Here is a 19,987-nt window from a genome sequence, read left to right as displayed (position 1 = left end):
TACAAAAAAAATCAACAGTTTGCTCTAGTTGATCTGGGAGGTGAGGTGAAATGAGAACTAGTTGACGATTTAAGGCTATATTGAGAATCACAGAATTAAGGAACAAAATAAATAAGCAAATAACTTGAAGAATGTTCCATTTACAAATGCTATTCTGTGTAACAGGCAGAAATTTGTAAGAGAAACCACTGCTCATTTAATAGAAACCTAAAATACAATGGTGGAAGGTGGTGCAGGCAAAATGTGCATGAGATAAGAGAGGTTAAATGAAACAGCCACAAAACAAAGTTTCAGAAAAAAAGATTTTCCAGACTCTAAATTCCAGTCCATAAGATTTCTGGGTGGCATTAATAAAGGCCAGCAAACAAGTACAAATAACATCTATGAAAATTGAACTGCAATATTTAACCAATTGAAAATATTTGTTTCAATTGAAAATATGTATGTAGTGAAATTGGCAGGTTGATTTTTATAATTAAAATATTGCTATCTAGTTTCACAGGCAATGAAGTTCTAAAGTTAATGTTTGACAACATGCTAGTATCTGTGCAAACATCTTTGAACCCCCCCCCCCCTTTCCCTTTCCTCTGCGTCTCCCCAGGCACCCGGGGGGAGGGGGTTGGAATTCATGACATATAAAGATTTAATCAATTCAAAATCTATAGTGATTTTTAAAACATTAAACAAACTTTTAAAAACGGTTTTAATGCTAGCCCGGTTGTACAGAAATAAGCAGCAAATTCTGTCTATGTTAACTTACCTGAACTTCAATGTTTTTGCTTTTTATTTGCTAAGCTGTGAAAGTGGAGTTTGTCGCACAATACAATAATTAGATTTATTACATCAGAGGGAAAAAAAGGTACAGGTGGCCATTCCCAACTGTTTCACTCCCACAGTTTTTGAAGCTGTCACGTCTGATTAAGTGACAGCTCAAAGGTGTTTTTTCTGCCTGAAACAGAAGAGCTGACAAGGAGAAAAGAAGTCAGAGCAATGGAAAACTCCCTCATGCTTACCTTTCTTTTAGTTTTCCTCAGTGGTGTGTTCCTTTTTGGATCTGGAGAGAAAAATTCTTCCTCTGAAGGTAAGAAAGCCTGTCTCAAATTTAGAAAAGGGGATAGTGAATAGACCAAGAAACATACCAATAGTCTACTCTAGGACAGCAACATTTAAATCAGCTTTCAGAAGTTAGTGCTCTTCAAAGGTACTGGATTCCTGCTCTCATCACCTGCAGTAAGCAATACAATACAATAGCAGAGTTGGAAGGGACCTCGGAGGTCTTCTAGTCCAACCCCCTGCCTAGGCAGGAAACCCTATACCGTTTCAGACAAATGGCTATCCAACATCTTAAAGACTTCTGGGTTGGGGCACTCACAACTTTTGGGGGCAAGCTGTTCCACTGATTAATTGTTCTAACTGTCAGGAAATTTCTCCTCAGTTCTAAGTTGCTTCTCTCCTTGATTAGTTTCCACCCATTGCTTCTTGTTCTACCCTCAGGTGCCTTGAAAAATAGTTACTATACTAGTTTGGATTAAGGAAAGGTAACCTATCTGGGGATGCTGTTATAGTAAGCACCAGGCTCAACTCCCAGCTAGAACAAAATTCTCAGTATCTAAGTAGGTTAGGAAAATCTCAGGGAAGATCAAATGCATGATTTTCTTAGGAAACCTTGAAAAAAGAGATTGTAGAACAGACTGGCCCTCTTCATCGGTATAATCATATGGGATCACCATAACCAAATTTCTATTTCATTCCTGTTTATTATGAAATTACTCAAACAGCAGTCTCAGTTCTTCATGATGGGAAATAATGCCATGGATCATAGTAAAACAATTCATGCTTTTGTCTTGTATTGAAAAAAACAACAAAGAAGAATAAAATTGAGCTGCAGAAAAGAAACACTAAGAGGAAATATATCTGTCATGAGGAAGAGTTGAAGCCTAAATGCAGTTAGTCATCCTTCAGCTCCATCCATCTCTTAAAAACCAGATGAACAAGCAGATTTCCCCATCTGAAAAATCCAATGGTATTGGGCCTTATTTGATAAGTGGAATTTTAAACATTAGGAACCTCATCCAAGAATGCTCCATGCTGCAACAGATCTTGCTTAATGGCAGGTGGCACCAAAACCAGAAAAGGACATTTTTTCTATTTGTTATGTTATTCCCAGGCAGTGTTTAAAGATAAATATGTGAACAAACAATTTGTCCAGATGAAGATTTGCTAATATGAAAATTCAAAGCAGGTCATTATGACAATAGTTAGAAATTGGCCATAAAAAGATGATAGTTAAACAGTACCTTCCTTCTATTTCCTCCAGATACTATCGAAGAGGAAAGGAAGCCTGTGCTTCTGGAAGATATCCCAAGTACTGCAGCCTTCATTGATGGAGCTGAGGTGGCAGTTGTTGGATTCTTTGAGGTCTGCTGAAATGCAACAAGATACTAAGTGATTGGTTTTACAGAAAATGCACTGTGGTTTGCCTGCTTTGGGTTTAGTACTTGTCAAACCTAGCCATTATGCTTATTACCTATGATTCATAGCTTAGCACATTGTGTCAACTATGAAAAATGTGTTTGATTTCATAAACTATATTTAAGGGAACTATATTTGGCATGCCGTATCAAACCCCCCCCCCCAAGATTTATTTCATTTATTTATTTTGCATATATTATAAGTCCCTTATAATAATATATAGTATATTGAAGAATATGCATCTTAAACTTGCTGGATTGAGAAACACTGATCTAAGGGACCATCTTTCTTGTGGCCAGTTTCAGTTTTCAATCCCACATGAAATACTTTTTCCTCATTGGTCTCAAAAAGAATCAAGATTTGTCTTTTTAATTCAAACTTTTAAACAGTCCTTGCTACTTTAACATTGTTTTGAAAACTCTGTATGAATGTTTTATATTTTTATTTCTCTATGCTATACTATTTTTAAAGATTTTTTTTTAAAAAAATGCCATAGAAATTTTTTTAAATTAACAACTTTTTGCTAATTGAGAAACTTATTGTGGGAAGTTGGAAAGGTATACCGGTAGTTAGCATGTTATAAAATGCTGTAATATCAACTGATCCAGGAAAGATTAATCTGCCTGTTACAGGACACAAGACAAATCTGAGTTAAAAATCATGAGAGCCGTACTTTCCAACCTGCTACCCTCCAGGATATGCTGGGACAAAAAAGTGTGGAGGGCATCAGCTTAGGGAAGGCTGCATTATCGAATAAGTGCCAAATTAACCTCAAGGGCACATAGTATGTTTATTTTCTCAACATGTTTTCTGAAGGTTGTTTCTCATAATCAGAGCCAGCTGGAGAACATGATACCTTCCTGCAGCTGCCAGAGCTACAAGAGGGTCTCCCCTGGAGTCTCCTCAAAGGGCATCAATAAAGTCTATTAAACATGATTGATCTACAACTCACAGTCTTGATCCACATTGTTCGGGAATTATGATAATTATAGTCCAATTTATCAAACAGATGTGAAATTAAGGAAGGCCCATGTAAATTCTACCTACAAAAATGTGATCACATTAGATATTTTTCTACTGTGGTTTTAAAAGGGCATTTTTTAAATTTTCCATGAAGATAGTCCAAAACATTATGCTATTTGAGGGGAACAGGAATCTCCTTTCCTGTAGCAAGGACATTATATCTGAACATAGCTAAATATTGTTGACACCAGTGATAAAATATTCCAAGAACGCTTCTAAGAATAGAAATACAACAGCAATAATAAACACTTTGTAATAAACCAATATGCCAGTTTTAACTCTCTAAATCATGCTGTTTCATTATTATTAGAGAAGATTACAAAAAATTACAAACATAAAAGACCTTTCTGGAGTTTTATATATTTTAAGTAATCTTAAAATGCATCTTCAATGGAGTCTGAAAATAAATATCCACCAGATGTCAGCATTCTCCCCTTAAATTGCTGCTAAATGTAAAAGACAGTCAAAATGGAAGAAATTCTTACTGAATTACTACTAAATGCCAAAGGCACACGGAACGCTGTTACCTTCACACAAAAGGTGGTTCCTATTTTTTCTACTTGCATTTTTACATGCTTTCGAACTGCTAGGTTGGCAAAAGCTTGTACAAGTAACAGGAGTTCACTCTGCTACACGGCGCTAGGGATTTGAACCATTGAACTGCCAACCTTTCTGATTGACAAGCTCAGCATCTTAGCCACTGAGCCATGTCCCTTTGATATTATTGACCCACAATTACCAAATCCTGCCATAACAACCACTAGTAAAGAAGATGCTGGAAGTTCTAATTCACCAACAACTGGGCCATCACAGATGACCTGTTTGCTGTCATAGGGCAACTGTGGTGGGTTTCAATTTTTTTTAGAACCTCTTCTGTAGATGTGGCCAGCTTTGTGGGAGTGGCTTGCCGGCCATGTGACTGGGTGGGAGTGGCTTGCCAGCCATGTGACTGAGTGGGAGTGGCTTGGCAGTCATGTGACTGGGTAGGCATGGCCAACTTGTAAAATGTGGTGAAATTTACTTAACAACACTCTTGCTTAGCAACCAAAATGTTGGCTCAGAAACTCTGGCATTTGAAGCACCCAAGTCTTAAAGCTGTCAAGTTATAAGACCCTTCCACCCCTAACCCTTTAGAAAAAAAACCCAGGGATGTTCAAACTTGACAACTTTAAGACTTGTGGACTTCAACTCCCAGAATTCCTCCTCTCGCTCTTCATCTTGATGATGTGCGGACGGGCGGGAGGAGGGAGCTGGAACTGGTTCTAAACGGCACTGTAGATTTGTGGAACCTCTTCTATAGAAGAGGTTAGAACTGGCAGTAACCCACCCCTGAAGCATAGTCAAGAGCTGGCTTGTAACTCTCTTGTTTCCCAACTGGCCCTCTGAATAACCACATATTGGGGGAGGCTGTTGCAGGTTGATGTTTCTTTCCACCATTTCCACGTGCACATACACAACACACACAATTTAAACTCTGTAACCTTTAACTGAGTGAAATGGTGCATCACAAGGCAATAATTTTTGAACCAAGGTACATCAAATGGCTAATTTACAGAATGTATCCAAAATCCCAGACCCATGGCTCCTGGAGAGTTGAATTTTTGCAAATTTTATAAAACATTTTACGACATAAAAATGATTACAAAATATTTTCTGTAATCAACTGTAGATGTTTGACTATGTTACATAGCTCAACATCGGCTATTTTCAAGAAAGCTACATGTCTGAATATTTCCCTGAATTTTAAAGAAATTTTCCAGTGAAGGCAGTACATTAGAAGCTCTGCTATTGTTGAAGGTGTGGAGAAATCTAATAATAAAGTATCTGTGGAACGATGACCCAAGGGGACACGGATTGTCTAATTGTCAATAATCAGGGTAACTTTGATGTGATGCAGGATGCAGGGACATTTTCTTTCATTGTTTTCTGTTTGTATGTTTGTATGTTTGTATGTTTGTATGTTTGTATGTTTGTATGTTTGTATGTTTGTATGTTTGTATGTTTGTATGTTTGTATGTTTGTATGTTTGTATGTTTGTATGTTTGTATGTATGTATGTATGTATATCTATCTCTATCATCTTTCTATCTACTGTATCTTCTTCCTCCTCCTCTTCATCTACCTTTGTACCTAAAATAAATTAAAAAATTGGCAAAACCTCAAATACACTTTTGCTTAATTTGCTTGTTGCTCTGAGAGCTTCAGTATTGAATGATAGCAGCAGATAAACCATTCTTTAAATAATGCATTAAATTAAATTTCTGAAGTGGGACATGCTCTGTGATGGTAAAATTGCACTGCAGGAAAAGCTCTAAGAGAATTTTTATACCCTTTCCTGTTCCTAGAATTATGAATAGGATAGCTCTGGGGACAAAAACCAATCTCTATATCCATCATAGTGTCGCAAAATCTTTCTCAATTTGTTCATTATTTTTTCAGGATTCAGAAAAACCCGAAGCCTTAGAGTTCCTTACCATGGTAAAAAATATACCAGATGTACCATTTGGGATCTGCACCAGTTCTCAAGTTCTTTCTCACTATAATATCACCCAAAATACCATCTCCCTCTTTCGTATGGTAGGTTTTGTTTTGCAGTTCTGCTTCTTCCTTGAATAATATCTAAATGTTACAGCTATAGGTATAAATGGGTTCTTGTCTTCAGTCATATTTATGGTATGTAGGAATCTATATGATATTCTAAAGTTTGGTTCATAAAACAAGCTTGAGTGAGTCAGTCACAAGGATAGTGTTTTGCAACTTCCTAACTCAACAAATTTTGGAGTAAGACGAAATTAGTTTTAACCCTAAACTATATTAGGACAAGTTTTGAATTATTTTTCTTCCATTAGATTCAGCTGCGCTGTATGAATTTAAAAACTCAATGGACTGTTGAGCATCCTGCTCAGGCAGTCCTCAAACGTAAAGTGATGAAGCTGAATGAAGAGTTGCCCAAACCACAAGATGCTTCATTACAAAACTTGTTGTTATATCCTGTTAACTATGGAATCATGCCTTCTCAATATTGATGGTTTATATCATGTCAATGAGGAATAAAAGCCAGCATGACATAATGGTTAGGATGCTGGGCTAAGATTAGGGAAGTCCATGTTCTAATCCTCCCTTTTCCATGGACACCAACTGGATGTTTATGGGCCAATGAAGCCCCCAAAGTAGTATTAGATACTATAACAAGTAGCTGAAAAGCTAAACTTGTTGAGTATCTAGAACTAGAGAGCTCAAATACAAAACAAGTAAATCGTACAATGAAGCAGAACAAATGTTAAAAACAACAATATTATCAATTGAGGAGGCACTATTTACAGAACAAAAATTTAGAGTATTCTCCAAGGACAAGGACTTAAGGGATAAAAGCAGGAGTGAACTTATTTGGTATGAGCTCTTCATTTACCTAAATTGCAATTGTCAAACAAGTTTCCATGACTACGTGTTTCACTGATCATTTACCTAGGAGTACTTGAATGGGGAAAACTCTTAAGTGCAAACAATCAAAACAGCCTGTAACTATCCCATATTGTCCTCCTCCTTTGTAGGAAAAAATAGCAAATGATGCATTAGGAAAACGGGAGTGTTACAGCTGAAGGATAACAGCATTGTTGAGTCTGGTTTAAGATACTATAAACATGGCAAAGCAATTACCTTCATGAAGGCAGAGATAGAGATATGAAGAGATGGTTCCAGGAGTAGTAGAAACAAATTATGAATATATTGCATAGGAAAGATATCCAATGGGGATCCTTCTTTTTTTTTTAAAAAAAAGAACTTCTCTCCTCAAAGTCAGTGGAATATTTTGGAATGACTCCAGCATTGAAAAAAGCAAGATCAAATCATATTAATCAGTACACATTTGTATACATTTGGGTAATTTATACTCCCCCACCCAAAGCTAAATAGTAGCATTTCTGCTGTGCTTATTCTCTGTAATATGCTTGTTCATTGTCTTGCTGCCCCCAAATCCATGCATCCCCATTTTACCTTGGAGAATTTGTGCTTAGTTTCATCCCAGGAGAATTGTATACACTGCATGGAGATTATATACTTTATGAAGAAATAAATGACCTGCTTTATCCAGCTTGGCTCCACGAAACCCAAAGTAGCATACAATACCTTTTTTCTTAAGTGTTCTCCTTCAGAATTTGAAAAGTGAAAGGGAGAGAAATAGCAAGTTTGTTGAACGATTGGCTGAGTTACAGTGCTAATATAACATTTAGTTATTTATTGCACTAGTATTCTAGCATAATTCTATATTATAAAATGTCTTTTTGATAGGTTTGGCTTGGATTGCTTCTGTATTTACGTACGTATGTATGTATGTATGTATGTATGTATGTATGTATGTCTAAACATGCAAAAGCATTAAGCAAGCCAGTTGCTTTTCTGTAATCTGAAAAGACACCAGCTGGCACTGTCTGTTACTGCTTTAAAAGATTTTGTGGTTGGAATGACCCAGTTCTAAAAAGGCCTATTCCAACTGGCTGTTTCTGTCTTACCAGAAGTGTTCCAACATTATTTTGACTTTAATATCAACATTTCAACATTCAAAATAGATCATTTCAACAATATTGAAAAAAAAATAAGGCAGTTAAACTGGAAATCAGGGTATGTCTGGTTGTTCTTGTATGTTCCATTTGCATATTTCAGGGCAGGGGTGGCCCACGTGCAGGGCACACCCACTCCAGCTCCACAAGGGCAAAAAACACTGTGTTACAACATAATCCATCACGTGACATAATCGAGTTTGACACCTGTGTTTTAGGGCCTTCACCATATTTTGTTTCTCTAGTATAAACCTTGATTCCCCCCCCCCCTGTTTTTAGGCTTAATACTAAGAGGTAGAGAGTGAAAATAAATCATACCTACAAATTAAGTATGGTTTTTCCCCCTTTTGAGAGGTAGTTAAACTAACAATTTCCTTATTGAGGCACAGGGTAGGCATTACAAATACAGTCCCCACTCATTAAGTTGAACTTTCAGTTGACTGACTTGTACAGAAAAATCTTTAAGTTACTTTGAGTAGAGATACTGGTAGCAGATTTCCTTGGCCAGTTAGTATGATGTCTGAATAAGTGCTTTTTATCATCTTAAACTATTACAGAATGTATCTGCTTGATAAAAAAAATCAATTCATCCAATTAATACTTCCATTGACATCCAGTGTGGCATAGTAGTTAAGATGCTGGAATGGACCAGCTGGGTGACATTGGGCAAGACCCTTTCTCTTAACTCTAGGAAAAAAGCCGTGGTAAGCCGATTTCCAAAATTGTTGCTAAGAACACTGCATGGACCTATCCATGTACAGTAATTGCCAGAAATCAAGATTCACTTGAAGACCTCTTTTCCCGTTCCACTATTGAAGAGGACCTGTTCAACCCAGTCAATTACAGATAGTCCTTGCTTACTGACTGTTTCATTCCTAACCATTTGAATTTACAACAACAACAGCTTGCAATCAATCCTCACATACATGATGGCTGCAGTGTTCCACAATCACAAGATTGCCATTTAGGGACTTCACAACAAATATGCATTTATGATTGTTGCAGCATTCTCTAATCTCATGATTGACATTTGTGTACTTCCCAAATGACTTTGACAAGCAGATAAATAGAGAATATGGAAGTAAAATCATAATTCACAACCATGACTTATGGTAAGTCCATTACGGTCACATGACTATTGTGCTTAGTAATAAATTTGCTGGTCCCAGGTCCAGAAACCAAATGAGGACTTCCCTTGTTATGTAGAGATGGAGGGATAAATAACCAACTAACTGCTGTATTGGATTACTATATAAGGCTAACATGTAAACTGAAGGCAACAGGAATTACAGTCCTATACAAGTTGAAAACATCAAACTGGGGATAGCTGGGTAGATTATTAAATACTTTTGATGGGTTTATGTTCAATACTTGACATTCTTTTGGGTTTCTGGATATATTAAGATGACATATAAGTACCAGAGTTTTGCAATCAAAACTAACCACACTAATCCAGGCACAATCCAGTGGCATTAGATTAGTTACTCACCCTCCCCAAATAATTTCCTTAAGAAGGTCTATCTGATCATACATATACATGTTGTTTCTCTGATATAGGAGACTCTTTATGCAACAACAAATATGTACACTGTCGGAATAAGGCTGATCTGTTTTTACAGTCTGTAATCCATCCAACCTCTAGTAAAGGCTTTTCCACTGACTCCAATGGTCACTGGAAGTATCTCAAGAGTTTATGTGTTCTGGCTCTCACTTGTTTTGTACCTTATTTTCTATGGAGTTACTTTTGATTTCTTCCCACAGCAGTCAAAGAGTAATTGACATTAATGGCTGCTTTGATATTTGAAGGCATATAGTAATAACAAAGTCAAAACAGTTTCTATTTAAAAAAAGGACTGGGACAGGTATTTCTGGAGAAAAGAACACATATGCTTGGTGGATATAATAGAATATGGAGATTTGCATTGCCCAGGATCTCCCTCTCCCTCTCTCCCTCCCTTTCTCATACAAATCATTCACTTATACTCTATAGAGCTGTGATGGCGAACCTATGGCACACGTGCCACGGGCGGCACGCGGAGCCCTCTCTGCGGGCACACGAGCCGCCACCCAGCTCAGCTCCACCGTGCTTGCATGCATGCGTCCCCCTGGCCAGCTGATTTTAGGGTCTCTGCTGCGCATGCAGGACACATGTGCGCATGGTCAGGGGGGCGAGAGGGAGCATGAGGGGAGCAGCACGCCCTCCTGAATCCCATTTTGGTCCAAGGAGGCTTCAGGGATGCCTGCTAGGCCCAAAATGGGTTGTGGGAGGAAGAGTCGCATGCACATGCATGAGGGGCTTGGGAGTATGGGGGATTTGTGCGTGCATGCGCAGGGGGTTGGGGCCCAAAAGGGGGTTGTTGTGCATACATTGCATTATAGGTGTGGGCACAAACATGCGCACTGGCAAGCACACACTTTGGCACACAAGGACAAAAAGGTTAGACATCTCTGCTATACAGCCATGCATACATCAATAAGGAAATTTAACTGAGCACTGACTTAATCCTCTGGAATTTGCTTACTTACTTGAATTTTTCTTACTTGCATGTCTGTTAAGGAACTGTCAATAAGATCCCAGAAAATGTCAGTGGGAAATCTGTTCCCCAAAATGGAGTGTTTGGAGTCTGAATATTTTTCCTTGATCTTCTGGAAAAATGCCTGTATTTATTGGAGAGGGTTCTTGCTTGCACAATGTTTCCAGGAAATCCACACATGCTTATGCCAGTGTTTATTAAGCCTAGAAGTAATGAAATTAGCAGATGAACTTTTGCAAAAAGTAGAAATTAGATTTTTTTTAAAATAAAAAAGGTCTCATTCCCAAAGTCCCACAAACACCTAATAATCCACCTTAGTTTTTAGAATCCAGGCTAGTTTAATTCAACTGCTAATAGTTCAGAAATCTATGTTAGCTATTTATCTAGCCAAGCCAAGTTTGGAGAGAGGCAGAAGGCTAAATATCTGTGTAAAAAACATAATGCTCAAAAGTGGGGAAGTAATGTCTGGGTCTTGAAGGATTATTATTGGCTATTATTTCTTATTGCCCTTGAAATGCTTTCTGCAAGTGTTTTAAAGAACAGTAGCTGAAGTGCAATGGTGATAGCAAAATTATTTGCTTTATTTCAGGTGGATAACAAAAGGCAAGATTTGGAAATCCAGGACAGTAATAAAGTCGATGTTGCAATGTTGAGTCGCTTTGTCAGGATGAATGAACTCCGTTGGGTGACTGAGTACAACCCCATGGTAACAAATGAATTTTCTACAACCTAAATAGTACAGTTTATTTGACTGCTGAGTTTATAATGATTTAGCTTTAGTTTATAATAATAGGTTCAGTTTATTGTTATAAGGGAAAGAATTGATATATTAGAAGGAAAGTTTTAATGTCAGATTATCTGTTACCCTAAATAATTCACAGTGGCATATGTGAGCAGAAAGGGCAAACCTCAGAGTTATGTTGACCGCAGAGTTAGGTTGCATGTGATTTCCAGAGACCTCTAAAATTAATGACTAATACAGGGTATCTCAATACTCATTGCTAATTGGTTTTGGGAGGTGTAATGAGTACCAAAAATGATGAGTACCATGAAATTTTTTTCCATAAGGATAATGTAGTGAGTCACCAGGCAGCTGACACTGACAAGTTCTAGCTTGTGCATTGGGCACTAAACCATCAGTAATGGGACAAAATGTTCATGTCAGAATGCGTTATATACCAAAGTTAATGAATTTCAAAGCAGCTGAGCACCAATATACCACTGTAATTCTAAAAAAGAGAAATAACTGCGAGAGAGCCGAGGTGGCGCAGTGGTTAGAGTGCAGTACTGCAGGCCACTTCAGCTGACTGCTATCTGCAGTTCGGCGGTTCAAATCTCACTGGCTCAAGGTTGACTCAGCCTTCCATCCTTCCGAGGTAGGTGAAATGAGGACCCAGACTGTGGGGGCAATATGCTGATTCTGTAAACTGCTTAGAGGGGACTGAAAGCCCTATGAAGTGGTATATAAGTCTAACTGCTATTGCTATAAGTATATTTAATTGTAATTAAATGTAAACATCATACTTTCTTCTGCTTCTTGCTCTAATGTCGCTCCTTTAAAATATGACCTGCAAGCAATGCCTTTCAAAAGCAAGTTGGAGTCCTTGCTCTGGAAAAAGTTGCACAGGTGTAATTGAAGGTTTATAATAGATCTTTGCATTTCAACTCTGCATGTGAGGAATGCATCTCTTGCTGAGATTTCTTTTTTGTCCTGTTGTGGGTTAATAGTCAGAGCATCGCCCATGTCTGACTTGGTCTTTTCTTGAGTTTTGTAGTCTAGCTATTTTCATGGAAAGAGAAATGGAGCTTTGAAACTGAAGGGCAGAATATTCTGGACCTCCCACAATGTAGAGTCCCAGTGGCCTGAGCTGGAAGGTACTTCAAGAAGTGCACTCACTGACCTTTTCTTATTAATTCTGGAATGCTCTCACATATTCCTCTTTTTTAATGGAAAAGCTGGCAGGGTTTGACACAGAGGTCTTTCTCTTTCTCTTACTGTGGTTCTATGAGGCACATGAGGGAGCAGCAGCTCAGCTGCAGACTCTCCAGTTCTCTGTTTGGCTTGTGGGAGCAGCAACTGCAGTTCAGGAAGTGTCAGGGGGAGAAAGGGGAAAGGAAAAGTCAGATGACAAATTATCTACCACCTAGAGACTATGCAATAAATGCCAAGGGGGACTGGAAGCTGCTCACAGAGGCTTAGTGTGTGCTGCTCCATCATCCCACCCCCAGGTGATGTGTGCCTTCTTTTAGTGTCCTCTCCCAACCTGCCTTAACTTTGTGGCTTCCAGTTCCAGATGGTGTTTTCCAGGTTTCTGCTATGTTTTTATAATTTATCAGTGTAATATTAGAGAGAACACATGTGGTCATTTCAGTATTTTCAGCAGGTTTGCTTTCACTCTGTTCTGACTTAGAAGAGCACACCATGTCATACAGCCATTTTAATTAAATTCATGATGAAAGCAAACAATCCATTTATTAAAAATTACTGAGACATGAAATTTCATGGTATTTAAATATTTAAATGAGTAAGAAACAAAGAAAACTGAAACTGAAAAATGTAGCATTAAATTTATTGAAACTTCTTTCTATTAAATTGCAAAGTAAAGTAAAGTAAAGTAAAGTAAAGTAAAGTAAAGTAAAGTAAAGTAAAGTAAAGTAAAGTAAAGTAAAGTAAAGTAAAGTAAAGTAAAGTAAAGTAAAGTAAAGTAAAGTAAAGTAAAGTAAAGTAAAGTGGTACCTTGGTATTCAACTGTTTTGAAATTCATCTAATTTGGTACTCAATGCATTTTGGCATGAAAAATTTGTCCTGGTACTCATCATTTGTTTGTACTCAACACATAAGTTAGAATTTGTCAGTGTCAGCTGTTTTATGACTCATTATATTATTCCTTATGGGAAAAAATTGTTTAGTACTCCTTGTTTTTGGTACTCTTTACACCTCCTGGAACCAATTAAGGATGAGTACTACTAAGGTATCAAGTAAAGTAAAATGGAGGGAGGGGTGGCAATCTTCAAATAAATATTTAGATGTACAACAGCAACAACTATGGCAAATACAAAAAACAACAACATTAAAATGAACGTTAAAGAAAATGTTCCACTTTCAGTGATGATTGCATCAGGGCTCTAGGTTGGAGATTTAGCCTTTGACACAACTTCTTTCATGTCCTTTTATCAATGTCTTGTTTGCTGTACAAATATAGGGGATGAGGTATACAGATTACTCAGTAGAAGATGTGCCAACACTAGTCATACTTTCCTCCTCTCCATATTTATTTCGTTGAAACCAACCCTATATCTTGGTTCAATAGCCTTAAATACATCATTTGGAAATTGTGTTTATATCAGCAATGCCACTAGCAAATGGCTTAAAAAGAAACAAAGAGATTCCACAAAATGAAACAGATCAAACATCAGGCAAACTTCAAAAGAGTAACCAATTTTGAGTCAGTTCAGTCTGTTTTTCAAAGCTTAGCAGACATGCTTGGAACTTTTTTAGTCCTGTTATAATTGATGTACCTGTGTCATTTTTCTGGGCAGGTGGATGCAGTTCCAAACTAAGCAGTTATCTGCAGTCACTCACCATTTTTATTTGCTATTTACAGTTTCAGTTTCAACTAGAAAACACAAGCTTCCCACTTTAAAAAAAAGTAAATGTGATTTAAAGGACAGTTTTTAAAAAATGGAGCTTTGTAGATACCAAAACAGGTGTTTGTGATTTCTACAATGCCTACTTCTGATATTGAGTATCATCTGCCTTTGTTGTTTCTCTAGCCCTTCAACTCAGTTGCATTCTCTTCCAACCCCTGATTATAAATTTATCTCGTGGCTGAGGATTATTTTGAACATGTGAGGATTAATGCTGCCATTCTCTAATCAACATATTACTTCATCTGTTAATCATGACAGACTGCAGTAGGCCTCTTTGATAGTGCAGTTCAGACCCATCTTCTTCTGTTCAGTGACAAGACGTCCCCACTGCATACTGAGAGGATTAACAAGTACCGTGAAGCAGCAGTAGCCTTTCAAAGCAAGGTAAGTCTGAAATATTCCTAGTCAATACCACAAAAGATTTTTTTGGGAGTGCTAGTTCTGCTTACATCATATTTCATACATTAAAATACAAATGGGGGAAGTAGGAGGATTAAATGTGAGTGTGATACTGCACAAAACCCCACCACTTCCCCGCTCAAATTAAGAATGACACAGCAAACTTTTAATTTTATATATAATAAATACATGGAATTGGAAGGACCCAATTTTAAGTGCACATTTCTGATTAGAAAAATCACCTAGGAGTTTTTAATCTTTTCTTTCTATCATTTCATATTATTAATTCAAATTATAAGCGTAATCATATTTTCAATGTTTGTGTATTTGTGTGTGTGTGTGTGTGTTAAAACTAGGTTAGCAAACAGAAATCAATTTTTTGTAAACACAGACTTGGAACATATGCTCCATCCACATACATTTTCTAGAGGAAAGCTGATGCAATGAAGAAGGCTCAATATTCAGCTGTTCCATTCCACAACCCATTTACTGGCACCATGCTACAATGATAATTATTTTGTCAGCAGTAAGAAAAGTTAATTGGATCATTTTTGTTTAATATTGCTAGACAACTGTGACTGTAAAAATATTGAATATTTTATAGCACATTCAGGGTATATTTTACTATGTTTATATTTCTTTAGCTTTTCTATTATATAGTATCTGGGCAGGGGTAGGTTTCTGCTGGCGTTATTGCCAGTTTGGTGCGTGCACGATTTGCTAATACAAATATTTTTCTCATGCTCTTTTTTCATTAGTGGAATTTAAACTACAATACTCTTTATGATTACTTATAAAAAAATTAATGAATATACTTGCAACAGGTTTACACTTCTTTGGATAAATTTATAAGCCTTAGGGTTTACAAAGACAACTCTGGTGAAACCTTATCGTCCTTTAATTTCTCATCATGATAAATCTGCTCCATGAACTTTTTAAAATTTTGTTTTTGTTCTTTCTTTGAAGGCTCTGTTTATCCTGGTGGACATCAGCATCCAGGGTAATGATCGGGTTCTGTCTTATTTCCACTTAAAGAAGTCCCAGCTACCTGCCTTGGCTGCCTTCTACACTGCTGATGAGGAGCAGGATGTGCTGCTCTTGGATGAAGTCTCTGTGGAGAGAATAACAGATTTTTGTAATGCCTTCTTGGAGAAAAAGGGAGAAGTGAGTATACAGATGAGTTTTTGCACACATGATTCCTTGACTAGTCAACAGCTTGCGATATCCTTGACATCATCCTGGAAATTTGGTGCTAGCTTTTCTCTTCTTGTCAACATCATTTCCAAATTTATGCCTAAAAAACTATAGAGTTTCAAAACATTTCTTCCTATCCCCTATCAGCTTTTTCCCACCTAGTGTTCCCTAAGTGTATTTGGAGTTCATGCTCATCCTCGGAAAGATGATCACATGAAAATGTTACCTCATTAGCTAATGTAAGAACTGCTTCTTCCTTTTGAAAAGCTGTGCAATTCCATAACATTTAGACGTGTTCTATTAGTTATTAATCTTTAAACCTGAAACTCTAGAATTGGAATAGGTAATACAAATTGGACTAGTTTGAATGATTACATTCAGTGCTTTATGTTTTCTCCTTTGCACAATTTGTTTTTCCAACTTCTGGAAATTCTGAGTTTATGTTTATTTATGTGTTTCTAGGGATTAGAGAAAGGAAGCTTTAGACTCATGGAAAAATAGAGAAGTGTGGTAAACTTTGTGTGTACAGATACTTCAGACCTTGGGCAAGGTTTGGGAATTAATAAGCATAAAATTGATTCACTTCTTTGACAGAAGCAATCTTAAGAATTAATTATAAACCTTAGTGATGTTGCTAAAAACCAAGAGCCATTCTTGTAATGTAAATAATCAGAAATGGCATACAATGTATTGTCAAAAGCCCTGATGCCAGGGGTGAAATCCAGCAGGTTCTGACAAGTTCTGGAGAACTGGTAATGGACATTTTGAGTAGTTTGGAGAACTGGTAGTGCAAATTTTGAGTAGTTTGGAGAACCGGCAAATGCCACCTCTGGCTGGCCCCACCCCCATCTATTCTCTGCCTCCCGAGTTCCAGCTGATTGGTAGGAAATGGGGATTTTGCAGTAACCTTCCCCTGCCACGCCCACCAAGCCACACCAGGCCCACCAAGCCACACCCACAGAACCGGTATAAAAAAAATTGAATTTCAGCACTTGACTGTCTCTATTATAAACCATAGGAACACTTAGGAGCCCACCCATTTTAAGGAAAAAGTCTTAGGCTTAACAGTTTTGTAAAATACTTAGTCTTTGAGCAATAACTAGCTTATTGTTTTCAAACCTGTTTTGCAGCCTAACAGTTGATTCATGACTACTATTACTTCAGCACATCAGATGCCATGTATCATTCGAATGCAGTCATTGCATAGATTCTTAGGCGGTTAGCCAAAAAGGGCAACAATCTGCTAATTAAACACCCTAGGCCCTTTCTCCACTATTAAACACAAGTGCTGCTCTCCACGAATTTCTCAGTTGTCAGAAAACAATATTGGCATGCAATATACAGTTCCTATTGCCACACTCTCTTCCATCTGCCATCATTGCCAATAATGGCGTTCTACTTTTTTCTGTAACACTTTTTGTATGCAAAGTAACTAATTTAATCCTCTGGCAGTGTCCTCCTCCATCTTTACTTTATACCAGCTAATAAGAAAAACACCCATCTATGAGACAAAATGGAGAGAGTATGATTTCAAGGCTCTGTCTTCCTGAGGCTGCTTTGTCTGTCACTGTTCGATTCTTTGTGGGCGTTTTTTTTTTTTTTTTTAGATTGCACATGCCAGTATATACCTCTTTAAGTCACAGAATGGCAGCTGGACAAGCTCATACCCACTTTTCTTCAGCTGAATATCTTCTCTTTAAATAGGTGGCAAAACCTACCAGCGTTTACTTATCTGCCCTCGGTTGTTGGATGGTATTGAAATGGGGAGGGGGGGAGCAGACTACTTTAATACCTGAACACTTAGAGCTGAGAACAGCATCATGAGGACAATGAAAGAAATTGCTTTCTATCAAGGAATATGTAATTGAGTGATGATTAAGTATCAACAGAGCACAAGAATATTTTCCAGCATCTGCCCATTTGTCCAGCATTTGCCTATCTAAGATTAAGAGAATCTAAACATAATTTTACTTTCAGTAATATGGAGTCCTGAAGAGGAGAAAGATTCCATGAAAGATATATATTCATTTCATAAGGATAATTAAATTTTAAAAAACCTCTATTTTTTAAAGGAGTGGTCCCCAACCTTTCTGGCTTAGCGGAGCAGTGTGCTGTGTGTTTGTGTTTGTGTAGAGGAAATGGTTCTGTGTAAGCAGCAGGTGTGTGTGCTCAACTCCATTTCATGTGCACAGCTCCACTTACACAACCCAATTCTGAATGGACTACTGCTCACCACGGCCCAGGTTCTGGGGACCTCTGTTTTAAAGTATTAAAATTCAGTTTCAATATCCTATTTATGTATTACTCAAGAGGAAAATGCTTTGTTCCTGAAGGAGGCTATTGGTCCAGGTAATGAAGGATAGTGCATAAAGTTTTACAAGTTTTTAGAGGTGAGACTTTCCCAGTCCTACCTGGTGATGATAGAAACGGAATCTGGGACTTTTGAAATACATAACATCTGTTTTGTCATTAAGCTACAAGAAATGATTCACTTTTATGGTAAGGTAGTTTTATTTTTAGGATTATATGTTTCTGATTTGTACAAGTGACACTGAGCTAAAATTGAAAAATAAATTGGAGGTGGAAGGGCTTAAGCTTAACTCCTTTGTCAAGCTATATTCCTTCATGATATGATGTGTTTCTCTTTATTCTGCATTGTTTCAGAAAAAAACTTCTAAACCAGAGGACAACCTTTTCAGAGAGGAGCTCTGAATTTTTTTCAGCTCCGCAACAGAAATATGACAACTGCAATTACTGGAATCAACAGCAACCTAGAAAAATGTCCTCTCTGTAATGAGCTTGTCATTTAAATCCGGTTATGATTCTGTTCTGGAATCAATTTCCATAAAAGTGTTGGCTGCTTTCTCAAATCCTGTGTTCTTTCATTTTGATTTTTTGAGATATTACATACTTTTTGCATTATACTCTGAATAAATTATATTACATTGCTGAATAAATAAAGTTGTGAGATAAAAGTCTCATATTCCAGGAATATATACTATATTGGAAGAATGTTCATATGGAATGGTAGAAACAGACAATAGTTTTTACAGAATATTGAATATAGCTTGAACTAGGATTTCTGCATATCTTGTATGCATTCATCTAAGTTTTATTTGCCTCTGATAAGCATTTTTCAGATTTTGCTTTATGCCATAAACTTGTCTGAACTCTGCAACAGAATCAATTAACATGCCTATATGATAGGAAATTTTCCTTCTCACAAATTGTTTAAAACTTCCTAAAATACTTGAGGAATAAATGTAGGTTCAGCTGTCTCCTTTTTAAAAAAAGTGAGGAACTTTTACAGACACTTTTCATGATGAGGAATCTTCTGAGTTAACATGAAATAAATGAATCAAAGAAAGACATTTCAACCAAATGAATATGAAATACAAAAGATAAAGGATGTGGGGATAAGAAATACGAAAGAAGACAAACAAACAAATAAGGAAGGCCATTGAGAACCATTTCATTATCAGAATGAAAACTTTGGCTGAAGAAATAATAGAAAATATTAAGTAGAAAAATAAAAAAATGATTTTTTTGTTCTCTCATATCCATCATGAAAGGAGGTGTTGTTTATTTTTACACATTGCTCTTAGAAAAAGGAAATCAGAGTCCCGTAAAAGCACCTTCTTTTTAAATGTTTTGTTGTAAAGGAAAAGCCCTTTGCAAGAAAAGTATTGTCACTGGCACTTTAAGTAGCCAGTTTTGTTCCTTTACATTGATTCAGTCAATTGAAGCCATGCCAAGGTGCTTGTCTCATGAATGGCTAGCCCTTTCTAGCCCAAATGTTTCCTACTGCCATCAAACAGTCACCACACTGTCTCTTTGAAAAGGGTTCAGCTTTAAGAGAACTTCTCAGAATGGCCAAATGCAGAAATCACAAAATAGCTCCTGTGTGTGACTGGCCAAAAGAGCAGAGCTGAGAGTAAAAAACAGGTTTGTTCTCTTTATCTTCTTCAGTCACCATCTTTGATGCCTGAAGTTTCCAAAATCAATAATCCAGGTAAGGGAAATGGTTCTGAAGGAAACCTCTGTCTTACCATATGAAGTACTAGGATGAAAAAGAGAAAATGAGGAATCATAAAATCATCATCTTTTATGCTTTTGGCATCTCGTTTTTATCTCATTATTTTTTTTCATCCCAAAACTT

The 19,987-nt window shown here is 37.1% G+C and overlaps 1 protein-coding gene across 1 annotated transcript; it reads left to right on the top strand.

Moving 5' to 3' along the window:
- The first annotated feature begins 990 nt into the window (after positions 1-990).
- Positions 991-18,697, top strand: ERP27 (endoplasmic reticulum protein 27). Its single transcript, XM_032221160.1, has 7 exons — positions 991-1,081; positions 2,318-2,418; positions 5,934-6,071; positions 11,174-11,290; positions 14,494-14,619; positions 15,601-15,798; positions 18,493-18,697. The coding sequence occupies exons 1-7, from the start codon at positions 991-993 to the stop codon at positions 18,538-18,540; spliced, it is 819 nt and encodes a 272-aa protein (XP_032077051.1). The 3' UTR covers positions 18,541-18,697.
- Positions 18,698-19,987: the final 1,290 nt, after the last annotated feature.

Source organism: Thamnophis elegans, chromosome 7 (assembly GCF_009769535.1).
Source record: "Thamnophis elegans isolate rThaEle1 chromosome 7, rThaEle1.pri, whole genome shotgun sequence".
Lineage (NCBI taxonomy): Eukaryota > Metazoa > Chordata > Lepidosauria > Squamata > Colubridae > Thamnophis > Thamnophis elegans.
Note: the sequence above shows the minus strand (reverse complement) of the source record. Positions and strands in the feature narration are given on the sequence as shown.